The sequence below is a fragment of the Pteropus alecto genome, unplaced genomic scaffold, assembly GCF_000325575.1.
Source record: "Pteropus alecto unplaced genomic scaffold, ASM32557v1 scaffold191, whole genome shotgun sequence".
Lineage (NCBI taxonomy): Eukaryota > Metazoa > Chordata > Mammalia > Chiroptera > Pteropodidae > Pteropus > Pteropus alecto.
The window spans coordinates 420143-440387 of NW_006434181.1; the positions used below are offsets into that span (position 1 = coordinate 420143).

The window sequence follows — 20245 nt, forward strand, 5'->3', positions numbered from 1 at the left end:
AGGAGGTTGTGGGAAAAGCCAGTCCACAAGCAGAAGGGACCTTTTGGTCCAAGATGATTCTTTAGCAATCTCTTAGGCAAGGCTCCATGGCATAAAACACCCAAGGATCCAATTTCTAGTTAGAAAGCCCATTTCCTGCTAATGAAGAGGTGGCCTCTCTTAAGATGAAAACAATCTGAAATACTAACGGCATGGAAGAGTTGGGTTTTTAAAATCACATATTTCTCAAAGATGTCACAAAATCATACTGTGCTTTCCTACATTTTATTAGTCAAGGTGCAAGTATCTATCTTCTACTCAGCATGAGGAGCAGATACAGTTCCCGCTCAAAGCTACAAAACTGGGGATATTGCTAAGCAGGGGGAAAGACACAGCTTTGTCAGGCTCTCTTAAATCTGGTAAAGGGCTCAAAGAATACTCCTGCCCTCCTGCCATTAACACCCGGAGAATCCCAGGTGTAAGCCCACTGCTGGAGAGAAGCCACAGAAGCAGCTGCCTAGCTCAGGACCAGAGGCTTAGCTGGGATAAAGAACAATACACATGAAATCATCTGTGACTAGAGCATTTGAATGGGAACAAAGAAGTCCCTCCTAGCTCATGTTGCTGTTAATTGCTGAACATTACAGATAGAAAAGGACTAGCTGCTCTAAGAAACAGGCAGCAAGATTCTGACAATTTACTCTCAGAGCTTCCATGCACATGCAAAGGGTTTGTGTGCCAGGTAGTGCTGGCGTCAAAGCAGTACCTGGGGCCGGGCATTGGCCACATCCAGGTCATGCAAGGTCACATCCTGGATGATTTCTTTCTTCTTGTGCACATCTCCCTTTGGCAAGGGGACATACTCTTCAGCTTCAAGGTCAAATTCTGTGGCATAAGTATCACATCTGCCCTGCCTCTGCAAAAGGAGAGAAACCTGAGTGCCTGGTAAGTTTTCACTGCCAAGTCCCCAAATGGCACATTGCTAAGTGAGATAAAAGTCTCCATTCCCAAGTGTGGGCCCAACAGCCTACTTGACAAACTCCAATATGTCCCTCTCTTGCTGCCAAAAGAAGGAAATCTGCTCATCATTTGGACTCCAAAAACCCAGTTGAAAAACACCTGATACGTTCTCCAAGAACCTTTTCCTCCTCTCTTTTAACTGTATGCAATTCTCGATAAAGGGCAATTCCAAAAGATTAACTGAAGACAGAGGGAACTGTTCAGATACTTTTGTAGGTGGGTGATTTATCGTATGATATGAAGTATTATGCTCATCTATTAAACAGTGAGGAACACTGTACAAGACACTGAAAATCAGATAGAGAAAGAATGCCAACTAATGCAGCATTCCTTTCCACATGCATATATCTTGGAAAGAAAATATCTAAGAGATAAAAGGAAGATTAAATACACTGCACATTTCAATTTAAAAATGACTATAGTTGTTTGCTTTCTTACCCTGCAGTCTCCCTCTACACAACCTTTAGTATTTTTTTAACAAATTGTTTTAGAATAAAGATAAAAGAAAAGCAAACTTTATTAAACAGAAAAGGGTAGCTACTGACCTTCTGTCAGCATCATACCAGACACCCTGTTCCCCTGAAGAAAGTAAATTCCTGGTCACCTGGGAACTGGGTCTCCTCATGGCAAACAAATTGCAGCATTACCTTCACGGCTCCACTGTTGGCTTCAATGTAAATCACATCTCCAGCCTCCACTCGTTCTTTTTGCAAACTTTCAAAAATGCTGGGGTCCAGCTTAAAATTAAAAAAAAAAAAAAAAAAGTGAATCAGAGAACTATAATACATATTATATTTATTTCTGACATACTGTAAGATATCTTTCCATAAGAGATTTGAGGAAGCTAATAACTGCTAGAGAGAATATGTGTGTGTTTGTGTGAGTGTGTGTGTGTGTGTGTGTGTTAGGATGTGTGAGACTGGCTTTGGGGGGTTGAGCATCCTAGACAGAAAGCAGAAGAGTGAGCATACCTACGTGCCAGGCAGTGAGGAACACCAGGGAAGGCCCAGTCTTCTTCCCTCCACTCCTAAGGTTACAAACTGGCAAAAATGGTTCTGATTGCTTTTAGGCAGCCTACACTGTCCATGGGACCATAGGCCCCAACACCCCTTTAGAGATTGCTGCCCCTCCTTCAACCCTTCACATTTCTCACCTCAGAATTTTCTATATGTGTGGAATTTTCTATTACTGAAGCCACAGCCTGCTTTTTCTTTGTGGCTGGCATTTTGTGGGCCTATAACTTTGGACAAGGCCCTCTATGCCTGTTTCTTCATCAAAATAACAGCATCCAGGTGTGATCACTGATGTGTAAATTTCAAAGAAAACAAAAACTAGGATCTTTCCTAAGCCTTTTGATCTAAATCCCACTGTTTGCTCCCTTGGGTCCCCCTGTTCATATCTCCAGAAAAGTAGCATATTTTGGGAACTGTTGCTTTTCTCCAGATCATCCAAATTCAGGCTACCTGTGGTGATCAATATTCTAGGACAGCATTTTTTTAAGGAATTATATTTAGATATAAATTCCTTTCAGTTAAACTTCACATTTTATAATGTGAAAAAAAAAAACAACTTGGGCTTTGTCTCAAAAAAAAAAAAAAAAAAAATTAAAGAGTAAAAACCCAGGACTCAGTGAAAGAAACCAGACACAAGAGAACACATATTGTATGATCCCATTTGTATGAAATATTCAGAAAAGGCATTCAGAAACAGAGAGTAGATTAGTGATTGCCAGGAGCTATGGGTGGGAATGGGAAGCTACTTGTAAAGGGGCAGGAGGTTTCTTTTAGGGTGATAAAAATGTTCTAAAACTGGATGGCAGTGATGGTCATATAACTCTGTAATTAGATTTAAATTCTTTAAGTTGCACACTTAAACTGAGTGAGTTTTCTTTAAAATTATAACTCAATAAAGCTGTTGCAAATGGTACCACAGAAACAAAGCCTGGGCTCTGCCTCACTGGCTAGGTGGCACCTGACAGCCTACTGAAGCACTGCCATGAGCAGGAGGGACAGTGATGGTAAGTAAGCCTCTGGCACAGGGCCTGGGATGAGGGAGGCACTCAATACTGGTGGCAAATATGGCATTCTCTTTCACACTTAAATACTCACCTAGTATTTGAGCTCTATCTACCCAAACATCTTGTACATATGCTCGAAGTAGCTAGAAATACTCATTTTGGAAAAAAAAATTCACCTCTCCTTCTGTTATTTTCTTAAAGAAACCACTTATTATTCTTTCCCCTCCGCCCCCTTTAATTCCTCCCTCTCACTTCCACCCCTGACCTATGGATGTCTCCCTTTTTTTTTTTAAGAACTGGATCTCTGAAGGCGGGGTGTCTCCCCCGACATGCTTGTGGTGCACACCTGGGGCCTGATGCACTCGGGAGGCCTGAGGTGCCCTGGGCCAGGCGCACCCAGGCCTGACGCACCTGGGGTATGGTCCTGGGCACGAACCCAGGACCTTCTGCATGTAAAAGAGATGTGCTAACCATTACACTGTGGAGCCACCCCTTAAAGAAACCATTTAAAGCAACCTTATAAATAACTGAAATCCAAATTGCATGCCTTATTTTATTTTTATTTTTTTGCTTTAAGCATTTTTATATCAGTTAATTTCCCAAATGAATTGACTGAAGATATAATTACTGGAAAGATGGCAGAACCTACTAAGAAATCTAATTAATATAGAATGGGAGAGATGAGGGGCAGGTTTAAGAAATATTTGCAGAGGCATGCTCCTATGATGGAAACCCTGTCAGGAAAAAGAAAAATGGCCCTTTGAAAAAGAGACATTTTAACGATCTCCATAAAGCGGTGACCAAGAAACCATGTTACAGAATCCAAGAACCATAAAATCACAAAGGGAAGCAAAGATGGAGAAATTATATTGTAAACTGTGATCAATCTACCACAGTTTACACATGGGAAAATGGAGGCCCAGAGAGCTCCACTGACTTCCAAAGATCACACAACAAGTTGGAGCGTGCTCTACCTCTTAATTAGCTATATGATCCTAGGATAATTGCTGAACTCTTTATAAGCTCAGTTGTTTTATCTTTGGGAAATTACACACACACATACACACGCACACACAAATACAAAGTTATAAACAACATAAATAAAATATTTGTTGAAACACTTAGCCCAGTGCCTGGCACATACAATAATATTATGAGGTATAATGATAGTGTTATTTATTATTAATAATAAGGCAAAGTCTACAATCCACATTGCCCCATTTCTCTAACTGAAGGCTCTCATAATAACATTAACAGCCTCCACTTCTTAGGAAACTAGGTGCCACATTCAAAGCTACAGCTTTTATCCTTAAAAGAACTCTGTGAGATAGGCAATTTTTATTCCCATTTAACAGATAAAGAAACTATTGCTCAGAGACAGTCATTTGCCAAAGGTTGCCAAAGGCCACAGCAGAACCAGGATTCCATTTCGGTCTTTGACTCCAAAATCCATGTTCTTCCTCCCAGGCATCCCCTGCTGCAAGCATTCTCAAGGTTTATAGGACAGGGGTCTGAGGAGGGTCATCTAGGGCCTTCCACAGTGCCAGCACTATGGCTTCTCCACAGATCCCAGGCCTGAGCAGAGGCCCTGACACATATAAGAAGCTGTAGTCAGGATTCTGTTTGGTCCCTTGGAAGTCCTTCCATCATCTGCTCTACAACTCTTCCCATGTTACTCAATGCTGTTGCTTCCTGTGAGAATAAGCATTATAACTATAAAGTTAATGCCCAGGTTCAGAGAGAGGCCCAGGGCCTCTGACAAATGGTCATGACATGGGATACAGGATGGCAGAAAGTAGTCTTTACTAACCACACAGCTCACCTTTAACATACACAATTTCCTAAAAATAAATAAGAAAAGCTGTCTTTTCGATCCTCCTGCGTAGTGGCCCTGAACCTGGTACTGCTTTATGCATATAACATCCTCAAACGGCCTTGTGATGATCATTGACCACAGTGCACAGACAAAAAAAACTGGGACAAAGTGCAGTTACACCACCTGCACAAGGCCACATAGTGCTGAGAGATCCTGAGGCAAGAGAAAAGAGTCCAGAGACATGTACTCACTTTCAATTGTTTGGTTCCTTTGGCTGTTTTGAGTCCTATAATTACATGGCTAATGGTTTTGCCATACCCCCCCATGGGATTCTCTGTCTCACACGGAGTTAGCTCTGTGACTTCGCCTTCATAAACCTCCTTGGTTTCCTTTATCCGCAGCCCTGGAAGAAATGACAGACGAGCTCTAGTGAGAAAGAGAATTATCCTTCTTACTCCTTAACAGCCTTTTTAGCTACAAAACTTATATGTCACAAGAACTGACAAGTCAACCTTACTAATGTACATTCGAGGGCATCATCCTGGGTAGAAAAGCACTACAAACACAAACGTAAACTGGAGGAGCTGTTCATAATGCAGAAAAACAATCTTATTTCAGCTTTTCAAAGGGAATTCCTGGGTTCAAATCTAGAACTAGACAGACAAGCTACAATTCTCAAAATTGTTTCAGATATCTGCTATATCTCCAAGGTGGTGAAACTTAGCTTTAGCCTCTCATCCAGCCTCTGAACCCAAATCATCCTACTCCACGAGAGCAGCAACTACATGTGACTCACTTACACTCCTTCCAACACTATCACACCTGAGCAAGGTAACTATATTAATCGGAGGTCCATGCCAACAGTAGGTGACACCTGACCTTGCCAGGTATTCTGGGCCTCTGGCCAACCCCTACCACACACCCCAAGAAGAAATATCCAGTGTCATTCACTATTTTCAGGTTGTTCTATAAATTTTCCAAGTCAACAACAATTAATTTTCAAAGCAATCCTCCCACAGTAAAGCATTTATAGATTTTAGATTAGAATATTGTAAATAAAGGTAAATGTCTCTCTTCGTTCTAAACATATTTAGAACATGATCTCAGTGCCTTTTTATACAATGCTTTTGCTGCCTGAAGCACCTTTCCTTCCTTTTTGGCCTCGCCAACTCTTCCTTGCAGACTCACAGTTCAAGACTCAACTCCTCTAGAAAGCTTACCTGACACACCCTCCAAATCACTCCACAGCTACCTGCACCTCTCACTTGACACCTGCACATGGAATCATAGGGGCTTGTAGTCCTGACTACCCGTCTCATAGACTATCAACACCTGGGCTAAGGGCCTAGAACACTGTTTACAGAAATGGATGAAGGAAATCACTTAAGGTTGAGGGAGTATCATCAGGCAGACCATCCAATACCCAAGAATTCTGCCAACAGATACTTCAACATATTTTGTGTAAAGCTTAAGATCTCTAAGGAGGTTGCCATGTGATGCAATAGCCAAAGTCACCTCCAACCTCAGCACCAAAACCCAGGTCTAGTCTAGATCAAACGTTTTTTTCCTCCAAAGTCAATATTTCTGCCCACTGGTTCAGGGGGACAGGGAGGGGTGACTAGAGGAGGCATAAGGAGCTTCTAGAGTTCTAACAAGGTCTGTTTCTCTATCTTGGTGCTGATTACATAAGTGTTCTGACTACAAATATAAATGATTTATGCTCTTTTCTGTAAGTACATATATTATGCCTAAATAATATTTACATTAAAATGAGAAAAAATTTGGATTTTTCTAACAATTATAATCATTAGTGAATATTAGTAAAGGTTTTCTTAAAATTGGAAAACAAATACACATCACTGAACACAGCTTCTCTGAAAGTACACATTACAGACACAGTGACACACACACACACACACACACACACACACACACACACACACACTCGTGCACACAAACCTCTCTTTCCAATTCCCAAAGTCTGGGTCAAGGGATACAAATGACTTTCTCTGAATCCACAGCTACATCACAGGTAAGTTAACAGCTATTAAATCCATTTTCAGAGGATTCTAAAAACATCAACAAAAAAGCCATTCTAAGTCACTGTGCCTGCCATCAATTCAAAGGTGTGGAAGGAAACATCCTTGATTCCTACTAGTTAAGATGTGTATTATAGAGGAGTTCCTAAATTGAAGGGGAAGCTGACAACACACACCAACAGGCATAAACTATAAAACTATGACTGCAGGGCCTCTTTACCTATATAAGCAGCTCTCCCACATAGTCTGTGCCTTGCATGTCACTGTCTACACTGGAATAGTGAGGACAATAGGAGGTGCCATCACATCTCATTTCGACCTAGCCCTATGAAACAGCCAGGGAAAGTACTCTTTATCTCCATTTTACAGAGGGGAAGTCAGCTCCATGAAGTGAAGCAAAGAGTCCTTTCCTCCTTCATGGTAGACTCAGGACTGAAGTCCAAGTCTTCAGGCCCTGGGACCAGTTTCTTCCCACCGTACCACAGGATCCCAGCTCATCAACAGCTATTTCTACAATACCTGCTCTATCCTTTTCCCTTTCCAGGTAACATGTGCCACTAACCTGATCCTTCCCTTTCTGCCTGCCCTAGTATCTATGGGTGTGATCCTAGTCTCCACCCAATTTATATTTTGCTCAAAGCAAAAAACAAATATAAGGGAAATCAATAAATAAAAAAGATATGACACATATCAACCAATCTGTTACAGAGAACCTTATTTGTATCCTGACCCAAATGTATATAATACTATAAAAAACACATTACGGCAACCTTATATGTATCCTGATCCAAATGTATATAATACTATAAAAAACACATTACGGTACGTATGAGACAACTGGATATTTGAACATAAACTAGATATTGGATGATATTAAGGAATTTACTGTTCATTTTTTTCTAGGTATGCTAATGGTATTGTGGGTTTTTTTTAAGTCCTTATTTTTCAGAGGTACATACTGAAATATTTAGGGATAAAAAAAGCAGGTCTATAATTAACTTCTAAATAATCTGGGAGGGACTAATGGGGCTATAAATCAATTAAGATTAGCTATGAGTCAAAGCCTGGTGATAGGACCATAGGTAGGGTCATCATACCAACTGACTACTTTTGAATATTTGAAAATTTCCAAAATAAAAATTTTTTTTAAAGGAAAAAGAAAAAAACAATGAAATACTACTCTATAACCAGTAGAACTGCTAAAATTAAAAAGACTGATAATACCAAGAGTTGGTGAGGATGCAGAAAAACAGGAAGGTTACACTGCTGGTGGGAGTGTAAACTGGTATAAATACTCTTAAAAGTTGAACACATGAATGCCTTATGATCCTGCAATTCAACTCCTAGGTACATACCCACTAGGCATGGGTGCATGTGTGCACCAAGGGACACAACCCAGTAATGGTCATAGCAGCATTGTTCTTAATTGCCAAACACCGAGAAAACTCCACTGTCTGTCAACAGTGGAAGAGACAACTGAATTGTGGTTTACTTATACAACAATATCACAGAACAATGAAAAAGAATTATGGCCACATGCAACAATATGGATAACTCTCAAAACATAACTTTGTAGGAAAGAAGTCAAACACGGAAGAATATATATTGCGAAATTGCATTTATTTGAGGTTCAAAAACAGGCACAAATACACTATAATGTTAGAATCGGGGAGTCATTAATTTGGGGAAAGAAGGAAGGAAACTGGGGGTAAACACGAAGGGTACTTTGGAGTACTGACAATATTCTTTTAATTGACTGGGTGCTTGTTTCATGGGTTTTCAATTTATGATAATCCACTGAGCTATATATTTATGATCCATGCACTTTTCTGTAAGTATGCATCCTAAAAAGAAATACTTAAGTAAATCATACTAGTGGGACCTGGTAAAGGAAGAACACGGATGGCTTTTTAGGAAACACTGCTCTAAGTCTCAGCTAGAGTCTACAGTCATGGTTCTCACCTTTTAGAATCACCTGACCAACTTCTACAATCCCCTAGCCACACTACAAACTTTCAAATCTCAGGGGTTTGGACCCTGCCATCATTATTAGTTTGAAGTTCCCTAGGTAATCCCAATGTACAGCCACATCTGAGACTCACTCACCTAAAGAATAATGAAGAACTCTGTTCCATTCACAATGTGGAAACATAAACTACTTCTGATGGCAGGAAGCCCTGATATGGTTTGGGTGTCCTCACCATCAAGCCACCTCTGTTTTGATATGGAAATACCCTAATGGGTATTTTTTCCCCCAGTGGGGGGAAAAAAAAAAGCTGCCAATGGTGTCAATTACTTCTCACTTTTAAATGTGATCATTAACTTATTTAGGTTGGCTGACTTCTTTCCCCAGAAACCCAATCAGGACAAAGACTCTCTCAGATATGAAAGGTAAGGAAAAGTTTTACTCTGCCTTCATTCAATCTGATAGCCTACAAATGGAAGTTTTGGAATAGCCCCCAAATAGAGGTTGCCATTTCATTTTCGCCTTACCAAATTCTTAGTTCCTGAACATCAAAACAAAAATTTTCTAAATAACACAAATGTATCGGAAGATCGTGACAAACTTGGAAATTCTGAACTTTTAAAATAAACTTTCGTTTTTTTTCAATCAAAACTTTTATATCCCACAGATAAATTCCTTCAACTGGAATGCTTCCTTATATTTACTGTTACACGACTATGACAAGAAATTCATCAAGTGGGGGAAGAAAGCATTCCCATCTCTCACTAGTCCCCATATTTGTTTAGAAGCTGTTCTGTGCTGACATGCAGGCAGGGGATGTGGTTGATGGACAATGAAATAGGCTGTTAGCCAGGAAAGGGACTGAGCTGGCACTATCTCTGGCAATGACAATGCAAATGACACAGGTTTCATCTGCTGGCTCGGGTTTCTAAATCCCTGACAGGGACCTTCATCACATCAAGGAAATAGCACAGACTTCTTGCTTTTTATTTCTGGTAAGCTTACCATTTTCTCCTCAGCCCCTCTGCCAAATTTGCAGGAATTTAAAGGCAGAGGAAGATGGACAGGGTTCTTTTTTGAAGAAAGTCAATGGCCTGCCTTTTTATGCTATGGCAGGATCAAGAAATTTCTCTTCATCTGGCTGCCATCTAAAGAATTGCACTATCCCCTTGCCCAAATCCCAAAATGGCAAATCACAAAACTGATGCCTTGGAAATTTATCTCTATTTTTCCAAATTTGAAAGCATTAAATTTACTTTTAAGCAATCTAAACACATGCACTCGTGTAAAGGTCAGCTCTGCCAGATTTTATCAATGTCAGAAAAAAAAATTTAAAATAAATAAAAATGCATTTAAAAAAGTACTCAGATATCTGAAACAGTTGTAACATCTTACTGTTTATCTCATTAATTAATGAGTTAAATAAAATTTATGGCACATGTTCATTATATATTTGTATGGTTTGAGTGACCTCACCATCAAGCCACCTCTGTTCTGATATGGAAATACTCCAATGGCAAAAAAGATCTGAAACCCCAAAGAGGGTCCTGTGAGCCATTTCCACTGTTTTACCAGATAATGATATAAAGTCCAAGGATGGCACTTCATGTGATAACATGGGCTGAACCTTACAAAATAAATATTGCTAAAGAAGCAAGACACAACTAGTATAGATTCCATTTAGATAAAGTTTAAAAGGGCAAAATTCAGTCACACCACCTAGGGATGCACACAAGAGTGTACAGGGTTATAATGATCACAGAAGCCACTGACACGCAACTCTCGCACTCTATGGGTACACGTGGGAGGGGTGAGGGGCTGTGACCACAGAGAATGTGAGTGACATCTGTGATGCTGGCCATGCTCTGTACCTTGAGCTGAGTGGTAACTACATAAGTGTTTCCTTCATAATTAATTGTTAAAGTATAGGTATGTTTTATAGGCTTTTCTACACGTGTTATATTTCAGTTTAAAATAGGCACCAAAAAATCCAATTTCCAGTAAGAAATATTTTGCAGTTTAAAAAAGTCCATATTCAAAGTTACACAAAACAGCTGACAGACACATTTCACAGAGTCTCTGGTTTAGAACAAAAGTCCCAAACTCCAGAGCTTACGAGGACCCGGCTGGGAACATCAAGAAGCAGAGCAAGTCTTATAGAGACTGGGGCAAGCTGGAGCACAAGCCTACTCTGAAAAGGAGGGCACCCATTTAGCTTCGACTGACCGCTGCGGGTAAGAATGAAAGCTTCTTTCAAAAAGCCAAAAAAAAAAAAAAAAAAAAAAAAAAAAAAAAGAGGATTTTATATGACATCTCCCAATCTCTACATACTGGCAACTACATAATTCACATCTTATTTTTAAAAATACTGCGTAAACCAAACAAAATATATCTATTGCCAGACATAGACCAAGAGCTATCTTACTTTAGCTAAAGCTTCTGTTTTCTCTCTGCTTTAAAGTCCACCCCCTTCTCTCATTCAGAAAAACTTCACTGAACACCCACTATGTGCCAACAACTGGGGCAACAAAGGTAAACACTGCCCACTATATCCACAGGAGACATTTAACGAACACCTAATCTGTTCTTTCTCATACCTTTCCACCTCCCAAAATGACAAAACTTGGGAGAGAAGGCTGGCATCCTTGCCTCTGCTCTTTCAGCCCCAAATCCCGTCAGCTCTATCTTCTAACTATATCCAGAATCCAACCACTTATCATGTCTACCATCACCACCCTGGTTGAAGCCACCACCATCTCTTGCTGAGACTCCTCATTGGATCTCCCTATCTGTACCCTGATTCTCCTTACTGTCCACTCTCCATACCCCAGCCAGAGAAATTCTTATAAAACCAAAACCATTCTCCAATTACTCCTCCTTTTACTCAGCAAAAAAGCCAAAGCCCTAACCATAGCCTAAAGGCCCTACAGGATCTCACCCCTAAATTAGACTTTAACTGCATTGAGGTAAGGACTCTTGGCTAGACAAATCTATTCTTTCTTAAACTTTCATAATTTCCTTGAAGTTTTTTAGTAAACTTCCTTCTTAGGAAGTTTACTTAGTTTTGACAACCAAAGGAACTGGAAAATGGTACTCTTTGACAAGTGTTCATAACCTATGATTCAGCAACTATATATCCTAGAGATAGACTCCCACATGAGCAGAAACACATTAAATATTTCTAGAAAGCTTTAAAGGAATAAGCTCTTTCTACAAGAAGATGTGAGGGAACCTGAGATTTTCACAGAGCTAGGCAAGTAGAAATGGGGTTAGGAGCCTGACCCACAAGTCCTGACTGGCAAGAGGGAAACATTTGGGAGAAGCCATTTTCTCCTCACAGAAGATCTGCAGAGCATAAGCTCTAAAGTCAGATTAGGTTCAAACTAGAGCTCTGCTACTTAGTAGCTGGATCAGTGTAGGCAAGTTATTGAACTTTCTGAAACTGTTTTATAAGATGTTAAATAAAGACTGAGAGCTTCTTCTTGGGGGAGGAAAAGGCTACAATCGATACAGGGGTCTGGCACATAACAAACACACAATATGACAGTTCTGAGCCCTATAAGGTTGGCACCACCGACCTCAAAGCTCTGCCAGTGATCAAACAGTATTTTCACTCTCTGACAGGCCACAGTTCTTCTGGCTCAACATCCAGGACCAGGGGCAGCATGACACATAATGCTTTTGTGTTAAGTACAAAATTTGTTCACAGTGGACAGTCATTTCTAAAAGCATAATGAGGCTGCCAGGAAAATCCGACTTGTTTTTAAAAAATCACTTATAGCCACGTCTATTTTGTCAGGTGAAGAACCCCAGACTCATAGCTGGGGCACACATCTGCTAATTGCTAAAGCATTTTAATTAGAAAAGCTGTGTTTTTGTTTTGTTTGCAAAGACGACACTATCGGTGCCAAGAGAAAAAGAGCAGTGCAACAGATATAAGTCATCAAGGCATTTTCACAATCATGAGACTTCAGTGCACCGTGCAAGTGAGAACTTCTCCTCCCACAAATGTGACACTCACCGATGGCCCTGCGGAAGTTCTCCATCAGCACTTCTGTCTTCTTTATCTCTGTAGAATAAACTTCACTCCCCACCATGGGGCAAAAAGGCACCTTACTACCTAGCTCCTGAGCAATAGCCAGAGCTAGAGCTGTCTACAGAAAAAAATAGAAACATACTTGTTTTATATTCTTGAAAGTATGATCATTCAGAAACATATGCTATAAAAAAATTATTAGCCAGGAACAACTAAAAATCTAGTCCTTTTAGTTTCAACATCATTTGGGATGTTTCACATAATAAACATTTGTTGACTCTTGTGGATAGTCGATTATAATCTAAATGGCATTTTTAATCATCCCTGTAATTACAGCAGTTACCATTCATTGAGACCCAGTGCAGGCCTAACTCTTCAGTGTTTCACATGACCCTCCCTCCCACATACCCTCTGAATTATATACTACTACTTTCCCCACTTTCCAAATGAGGAAACTGAGACACAGAGATTAAATAGCACGTCCTAGGTACCATAATCTAGGAAATGACAGACTGGGTACTTAAACTCTGGCAGCAAGGATAGAGAGATCACGTTCCCATCATAATTAGTATAGTCCTCCAAAACTGTTCCCTCAATATCAAAACTGGGTCCTGACCTAATCACTCAGAATACCACTACTTCCTATAACCCATCAGAAATCAATAATCAAGAAATGAGTTATGTGACGTTCACTTTATATTGAGTGGCCTGCAAATAATGAAGTAGGATTCTGAAGCTATGAGCTGGTTTTAAATTACACTTGAACACATCCCAGTAAAACTACAAGTTGATTTTTGGTAAGAAAACCACACTTGGCAGAAGACATAACAGATGTATGGTCAAATATCAAGTACGAAAAGCTAGTCCTTCAAAGCTAGTACAGAACTGGTAAATGCCATGACCTTTTAATGCTGTTTTCATCTTTCCTCAGAGTTGAAGCAAGAGCCTGAAAAAGATCAGTTCCCAAGGTGTATGGGCTAAGGAAGAAAACAAGCTTATTACTAAAAACAACAAAGTGGCTCTCTGTGACAGTGCTTTAAGATTGGCCTAGTAGAGGCTCCACTTAGATCGTCTTTCCGACACCGCTTTGGTGATAGTTTTGAGGCAGTACAATCCTCCAGAGAATAAGCATATAGTATAGCACAAAAAGCACTAGCCCAAGGGGCAGAAACAGGGTTTTAATCCTAGTTCTACTACTAATTTTTAGTGCGACCCTGGGCACAGGGAGAATCTCTAGTGCTTGATTCCCTCATCTGCCAAATGAAAGTCCTGGGTTAGATCACAGGTAGCAAACTGGTTGCCCACAGACTGGTCTGTTTTGCCTGATACAGTCTCACATGTGTTTTAAAACTCAATTTGTTGCTTGCTTTTTTAACATTGGCAACTGTCACATAAAAATCCAGCTATTTACAGGCATACCTCAGAGATATTGTGGGTTCTGTTCCAGACCCCCAACGCAGCTGCCTCCTTTAGTGAGGGGGTGCCACTTCAACCACCACAGCTGCACTGCTCCCTGGAGCTTGCATCTAGGTGCTTCACTCATCTCCACTGCCAGTCTGCATAAGCATCTGACTTTGTGATCTTTAGACATCTAAAACTTATTTTCTAGTATTCTAACAGCGAAGGGAAAATCTGTGGAGCGCAACATGGCACAGTGAGAGGAGTGGCACTCTAACACTCAATGGGAGCCACAGGCTGGCCACATTCACCTTCTATCTAAACTCTGCAAGCTTCCCAGTCACTCCTCTTTCTCATCCAGGTATCTCTAAAGGCCCAATTCTCTACCCTTGGATGCAAACTTCAAAGTGACTGTACCTGATTCTGTGGCATCCCTCCATCTCTATTGAATACAGAAGAGATGATCTATATACTTCCATTAAAATATGATAAGTATTCAGTTAAGAAATGCATCAGATGTATCTAGTTTCCTCTGTTTAAAGGCTCTCAGAGGCAGGTATACAATATGGCTACTATGCCTACACCTACTATATATGGTGGTAGGTCACCTGCATGAGAGATCACACTGAATCCTCCCAACTAGCCCATGAATTTGGTCTAGTTGGCATTTTATAAATTTAGAAACTGAAACTGAGAAGTTAGCAAGCCACCAAAGGTCAAACAGTTATCAAGAAGAAGAGCCAAGATGCAAACCCCGATCTCCAAGACATTATTTCATTGTGCCCACATCTCTCCACACAAGGTGGTTGCCAAAAGAAGATTGAAGAAATCTACTTTATTTTCAATCTCATCTCAACAGCTCCTTTTTTAAAACCCAAACACACAACCTTGTTATTAACAGTGTGGGGTCCTAAAGAATACAAAGTCCATATGACCATGTATTTGCATCTCTAAATAAGTACCATATGCCTGCCTGTCAGTCAGTTTAGTTACCTAAACTTTGAGGCCGATCAGCATACTATAAAGCAAGAGTTATCACATGCTTTCATATACATCGAAGGAGATTAGACAAACTCGTAAGCTCTGAGAACTTCTCATATTTCCTGGAAGAAAAATGGTATATTACAAAAGGAATGAAGGACTTGTGCTTCCAGCAGTACAGCAGACCAGAACCAATAAAAATCCTTCCTATTATAAAATACCTAAAAATAAATAGATAATAATAATAAACTCAGAGTAAGAAACGTCCACTGCCTTGAAAGTTCAGAGGGTATTGGAAAGATACCAGAAACCCAGCAAGGTGTAGTGTTAAGGCAGGAATTCCTGGAAAAAAAAAAAAAAAAAAAAGGACCGTTCAATGGCCCCACATAAGCAGAAAAGGTGAGCCATAAAAAAAAAGCCTCATTGAGGTACAAGGCATACATCTGTCAGTCTTTCCTTGGCTCTGGGTGAGGAAAAAATGTCTCCCTAGCATGCTCTCAAACAGATTTAGGATTGGTCTTTACACTAACTGATGGCCAGAAGACCCAAGCCACAAAATTCAGGGGTCCTGCTATGCTGCCAATCCAGGTGCCCTGGACTGGCAGCATAGCAGGACCCCTCACAAGTCCTCTTAGGAAGCATTCAGTCCTAACTTTAGGAGATTAGAGAAGCCTCACAGATTTGATCAGTCAAACACGATTTCATAAGCAGATGAAGAAGAGGAAAGAAGAAAGAAAGGGGAAAAGGTAGAGGAGGAGGAAAAGGAGAGGAGGACAAGGAGGAGGAGAGGACGGGGAGAAAGAAGAGGGAGAGAAAGAGGGAGGAGGAAGAGGAAGAAGAGAAGGAGAAGAAATTGGGTGACATTGGTTAAATTGTTTCATGAAGAAGGAATAAGAGGCTATCAAAAATAACCAGATTTTGAAGAAAAAGAAAAAAATATAGAACTTTATGTATGTGGGGGTGTGTAGGAGGGTGCTTAACCTTACAAAACCAAAGCAAGTTAATATATGTAGAAGAAATGACATTTAGAAAATTATCATTTTCTATTATCGATAAGAAATACCAAGGTTTGAAGAGGATGTGGAGAAAAGGGAACTCTCATACACTGCTGGTAGGAATGTAAATTGGTGTGGCCACTATGGAAAATAATATGGAGGTGTCTCAAAAATTAAAAATAAAGCTACCGTATGACCCAGCAATTTCTCTTCTGGTTATCTATCCAAAAAATTGAAAACATTTATTCATAAAAATATATGTACCTCTATGTTCACTGCAGCATTATTTATAATAACTAAGACATAGAAATAACCTAAGTGTCCTTCAACAGATGACTGGATGAAGAAGATGTGGTACATATATACAACAGAATACTACTCGGCCATAAAAAAGATGAAATATTGCCATTTTTGACAACATGCTTAAGTAAAATAAATCAGATGGAAAAAGACTTCACTCATATGTGCAATGTAAAACAAAATGCAACAAACAAAACAAATAGATACAGACAAGAGAATGGTCATTACCAAAGGGGAAGGGGAGTAGGGAGAAGACAAAGAAGGTAAAGGGAGTCAAATATATGGTGACAGAAGGAGACTAGACTTTGGGTGATGGCCACACAATAGAGTATACAGAAGTCATATTACAAAGTTGTATACCTGAAGCTTACATAATATTATTATTAACCAATGTCACCCAATAAGTTTAATAATAATTTAAAAAATCACCATTTTGCAACTACCAATATGATAACTGATAAGCAATGACCATTGATGGATGCTACGCCCAGTAATCGATGGGCGTAAAGATATTTGCAACATCTCAACATACCACTTCACAGATTACTCATTAATTACAAAGGGAACTGCAACCTTCAGAGTAGAACCTGGCATCAGCCTCGTGCTGTGAAACAATAAAAGAATACAACATCACCTGTGCGGTGTTGTGCCAAAGTATTTAACATTTTATACAGAAACAATCAGAAAATCACTGTAGGACAGTTGTAGGACTTTCTACAAAACAACAGTCCTGGACTCTTCAAAAATATCAATGTTATAAAAGAAAACAAAAAAATGCTGGGGAAGATAACTTCTAGATAAAAAGAGATATAACAATGAATGCAATGTGTAATCTTTGATTACATTCTGAATTTAAAAATATAACAAAATGAAACAGCCAAAAACTGGAATAACTTAAAGAAATTTTAATATAAATTAGACATCTGCTGATAGCATTAGCACCATTACATTTCTTCGGTGTGATAATAGTATTCTGGTACTGTAGGAAAATGTTCTCATACTTAGTTTCAAATGGTTCAGAAACAGAGAAAAAGCAAATGTCACAAAATATTTACAATTAGTCATCTATGTGTAGAAGATAGAGAAGGTCATCATACTATTCATTCAACTCTTTTGTAGATTTCAAAGTTTTCAAAATGAAAAAAAAAAAATATTCAATGAGTTAGATTAAACAGCAGCTTAGTCATAGCTTACAAGACAATGAGACTGGAACAGAGGTCTAAAGAAATCACCCAGAATGTAGCAAAGTCAAAGAGATAGAAAATAGGAAAAAGAGGTTGAAAGACAAAGAAGGAAAAACAAGAAGTTTTAGCCCAGGTTTCCCAGTCTTGGCACTACTGACATTTGGGGGTGGACAACTCCTTGCTGGAGGAGCTACTCTGTGCACACTGTATGATGTTTCTACCCAAGAGATGCATGTAGCATTCCACGCCCGAGTTGTGACAACCAAAAATGTCTCTAGATGTTGCCAAATGTCCTAGGGGCAGGGAATTGTCCCAGGTTGAGAACTTCTGCAATCAAACTTAGCATATAACTGAATTTCCAGGAGAGGATAAAGAGAATGAGAAAGGCAATATCTTAAGAGATAAAGGCTGACAATTTCCCAGAACTCATTAGAGATAATATTCAGATTCAGAAAGCACAATTAATAAAAAGCCAGATAAATAAAAATAAATTCACTCTTTGACATACCATAGTGAAATATCAAAATCAAAAGGAAAAGCCAAAATTCTCAAAATTAGACTCAAAAGCAAAAAGAGAAGTCACCAGGTAGCAGATATCATTGAGAGAAATAGTACTGAGAGAAAATAGCTGTCAACTGAACTATCTATCCAACGTAACTATCTTTCAAAACGAGGGCAATATAATAAATACAAACTTGACTTTGCCACCAACGAACTTCTAAAAGGAACTTCTAAATAACGTACTGTAGGAAGAAGAAAAATGGAAGGTAAATGAGGGTCTCAGATGTAAGAACAGTTAAATAAATAGTAAATAAATACATTTGGACAAGCCAATATTGCCTATCGAGAGGTAATGTGCCACACTAATATGGCAAGTTAAAGTTTTAAAAAACTTCTTTACAAACATAGCACTTCTTCTGTTGTAAGACACCAATATAAGATATATCATCAATTCAATTTATGATTTCAAATGACAATTAAAGGCATTATCTTACAATTGACCTGCACTGGGTCTCACGGTTAAGTCAGTACAGAGCTGGAATTTCAAGCTTATTTCTTTACAAACACAATTCCAAGTTCCTACTCTCCTGTACCAAGTGGCCCTTTAAAGAATAAGCAGGGCTCAAACTGGGGACTATGGGGCATTTCGAGTACCTAGCCAGTCCTTCATGGATCCCAATAAGCCATAATGCCTCCTCTACCTGGAAGGCCCTTTTCTTCCCCGCAAAACCAAATTCTCTCCCAACTCTGCAGGGCAAATGTCAAGACTCAACCCTTCCAGCTTAACCAGCCCTCAGTGGTGCCTCCTGCTCAACTTCTGGTGGCATTTAAGATCAGTAGCTCACAGCTTAGTATTCAACGGAAGCATTTTGCACTGTCACAGTTTCCTCTCTCTGCCCTGTAAGCCACGTGAAGTTCAAAACCATGTTTCTGATTCCTTTCTTCTTTCTTTTTTTCCCCAGCTCTCACACAGCTAGAATAGTGCTGGGTAAAGTTACCATTCAGAAAAATGCTTGCTGAATGATTTTTCTCCCCCTTAAGTAAGATGTCACTCTGAAAAAGAAATGTAATTCCAAAGCAAAGGAAACTTGAAAGACATTTAAGACAAATTCTAGAGACAATGAGACTCCTCTCTCTGGAGGTCAGCCAGGATAATCTGAATTTTAGAAGCACAGATTTTAGTTATTCAATTGTATTATTACACATTAAAAAACATATATATAACCAATTTAGCTAAACAAAGACTAGTTAAGACACAAATTCAATTTGGCTTAGACATTAAGATCATTCTCTTGGGTAGATTAAAAGAAATAGAAAAAATGAGTACCTTGCCAGTTCCAGGAGGTCCTGCCAACAAGACAGCTCTTCCAGCCATTTTCTTGCTTTTGATTAATTCTACTATCACACCACATGCCTAGACACCACAATGGAAATAATAAATCAGTATTAAAATGTTTCGTAAGGGGAAAAAGTCCAGTCTCTGGTCAAAACAATTCACATACACATTCACTAACACAGACTGCTAATCAATACACTGCAGGCAGTTCTAGGTGCTGAAGGCAGTGGTCATGGAGCTCCTGTTCTAGTGGAGGAGACAATCACAAAGACATTGTGCAAGATCACTACCATGAAGAAAAAAAAGGATAATGACAGAGCTAGTGGCTGGGGCAGAAGTTATTCTAGAATGATCTGGGAAGCCCTCTCTGATGACATTATATTTGATATGTGAAGCTCTGGGCAGTGTAGGAGTCTGCTGCAGTCAAAGAAAACAGCAAATTCAAAATACAGGAGTGAGTCTGACATGTCCAAGGGACAAAAAGGCTACAATGACCAAAGTACAGTGATCAAGGAGAATGGGAAGATGAGACTGAAGAAGCAGGCAGGGGCCAAAAGTCAGAACAGAATTTTAAGAGTCCATAATAAAGTTCGGATTTTCTTCTGCATGTAACTGGAAGTCACTGAAAAGGTCCTAGGCTACATGTCATGTTATGACGATTTGTTTTTAAAAGATCT

The 20245-nt window shown here is 39.5% G+C and overlaps 1 protein-coding gene across 2 annotated transcripts in view; it reads right to left on the reverse strand.

Moving 5' to 3' along the window:
• Positions 1 to 20245, reverse strand: part of RUVBL1 (RuvB like AAA ATPase 1) — a 38998-nt gene that overhangs the window by 15681 nt on the left and 3072 nt on the right. For both annotated transcript variants that reach the window (XM_006909031.3, XM_025044789.1), the window contains exons 2-6: positions 19560 to 19646; positions 12859 to 12991; positions 5084 to 5235; positions 1647 to 1736; positions 746 to 895 (exon numbers count right to left, since the gene is read on the reverse strand). In XM_006909031.3, the coding sequence (XP_006909093.1) occupies positions 746 to 895; positions 1647 to 1736; positions 5084 to 5235; positions 12859 to 12991; positions 19560 to 19646 (612 nt within the window). The remainder of the gene's footprint in view (positions 1 to 745; positions 896 to 1646; positions 1737 to 5083; positions 5236 to 12858; positions 12992 to 19559; positions 19647 to 20245) is intronic.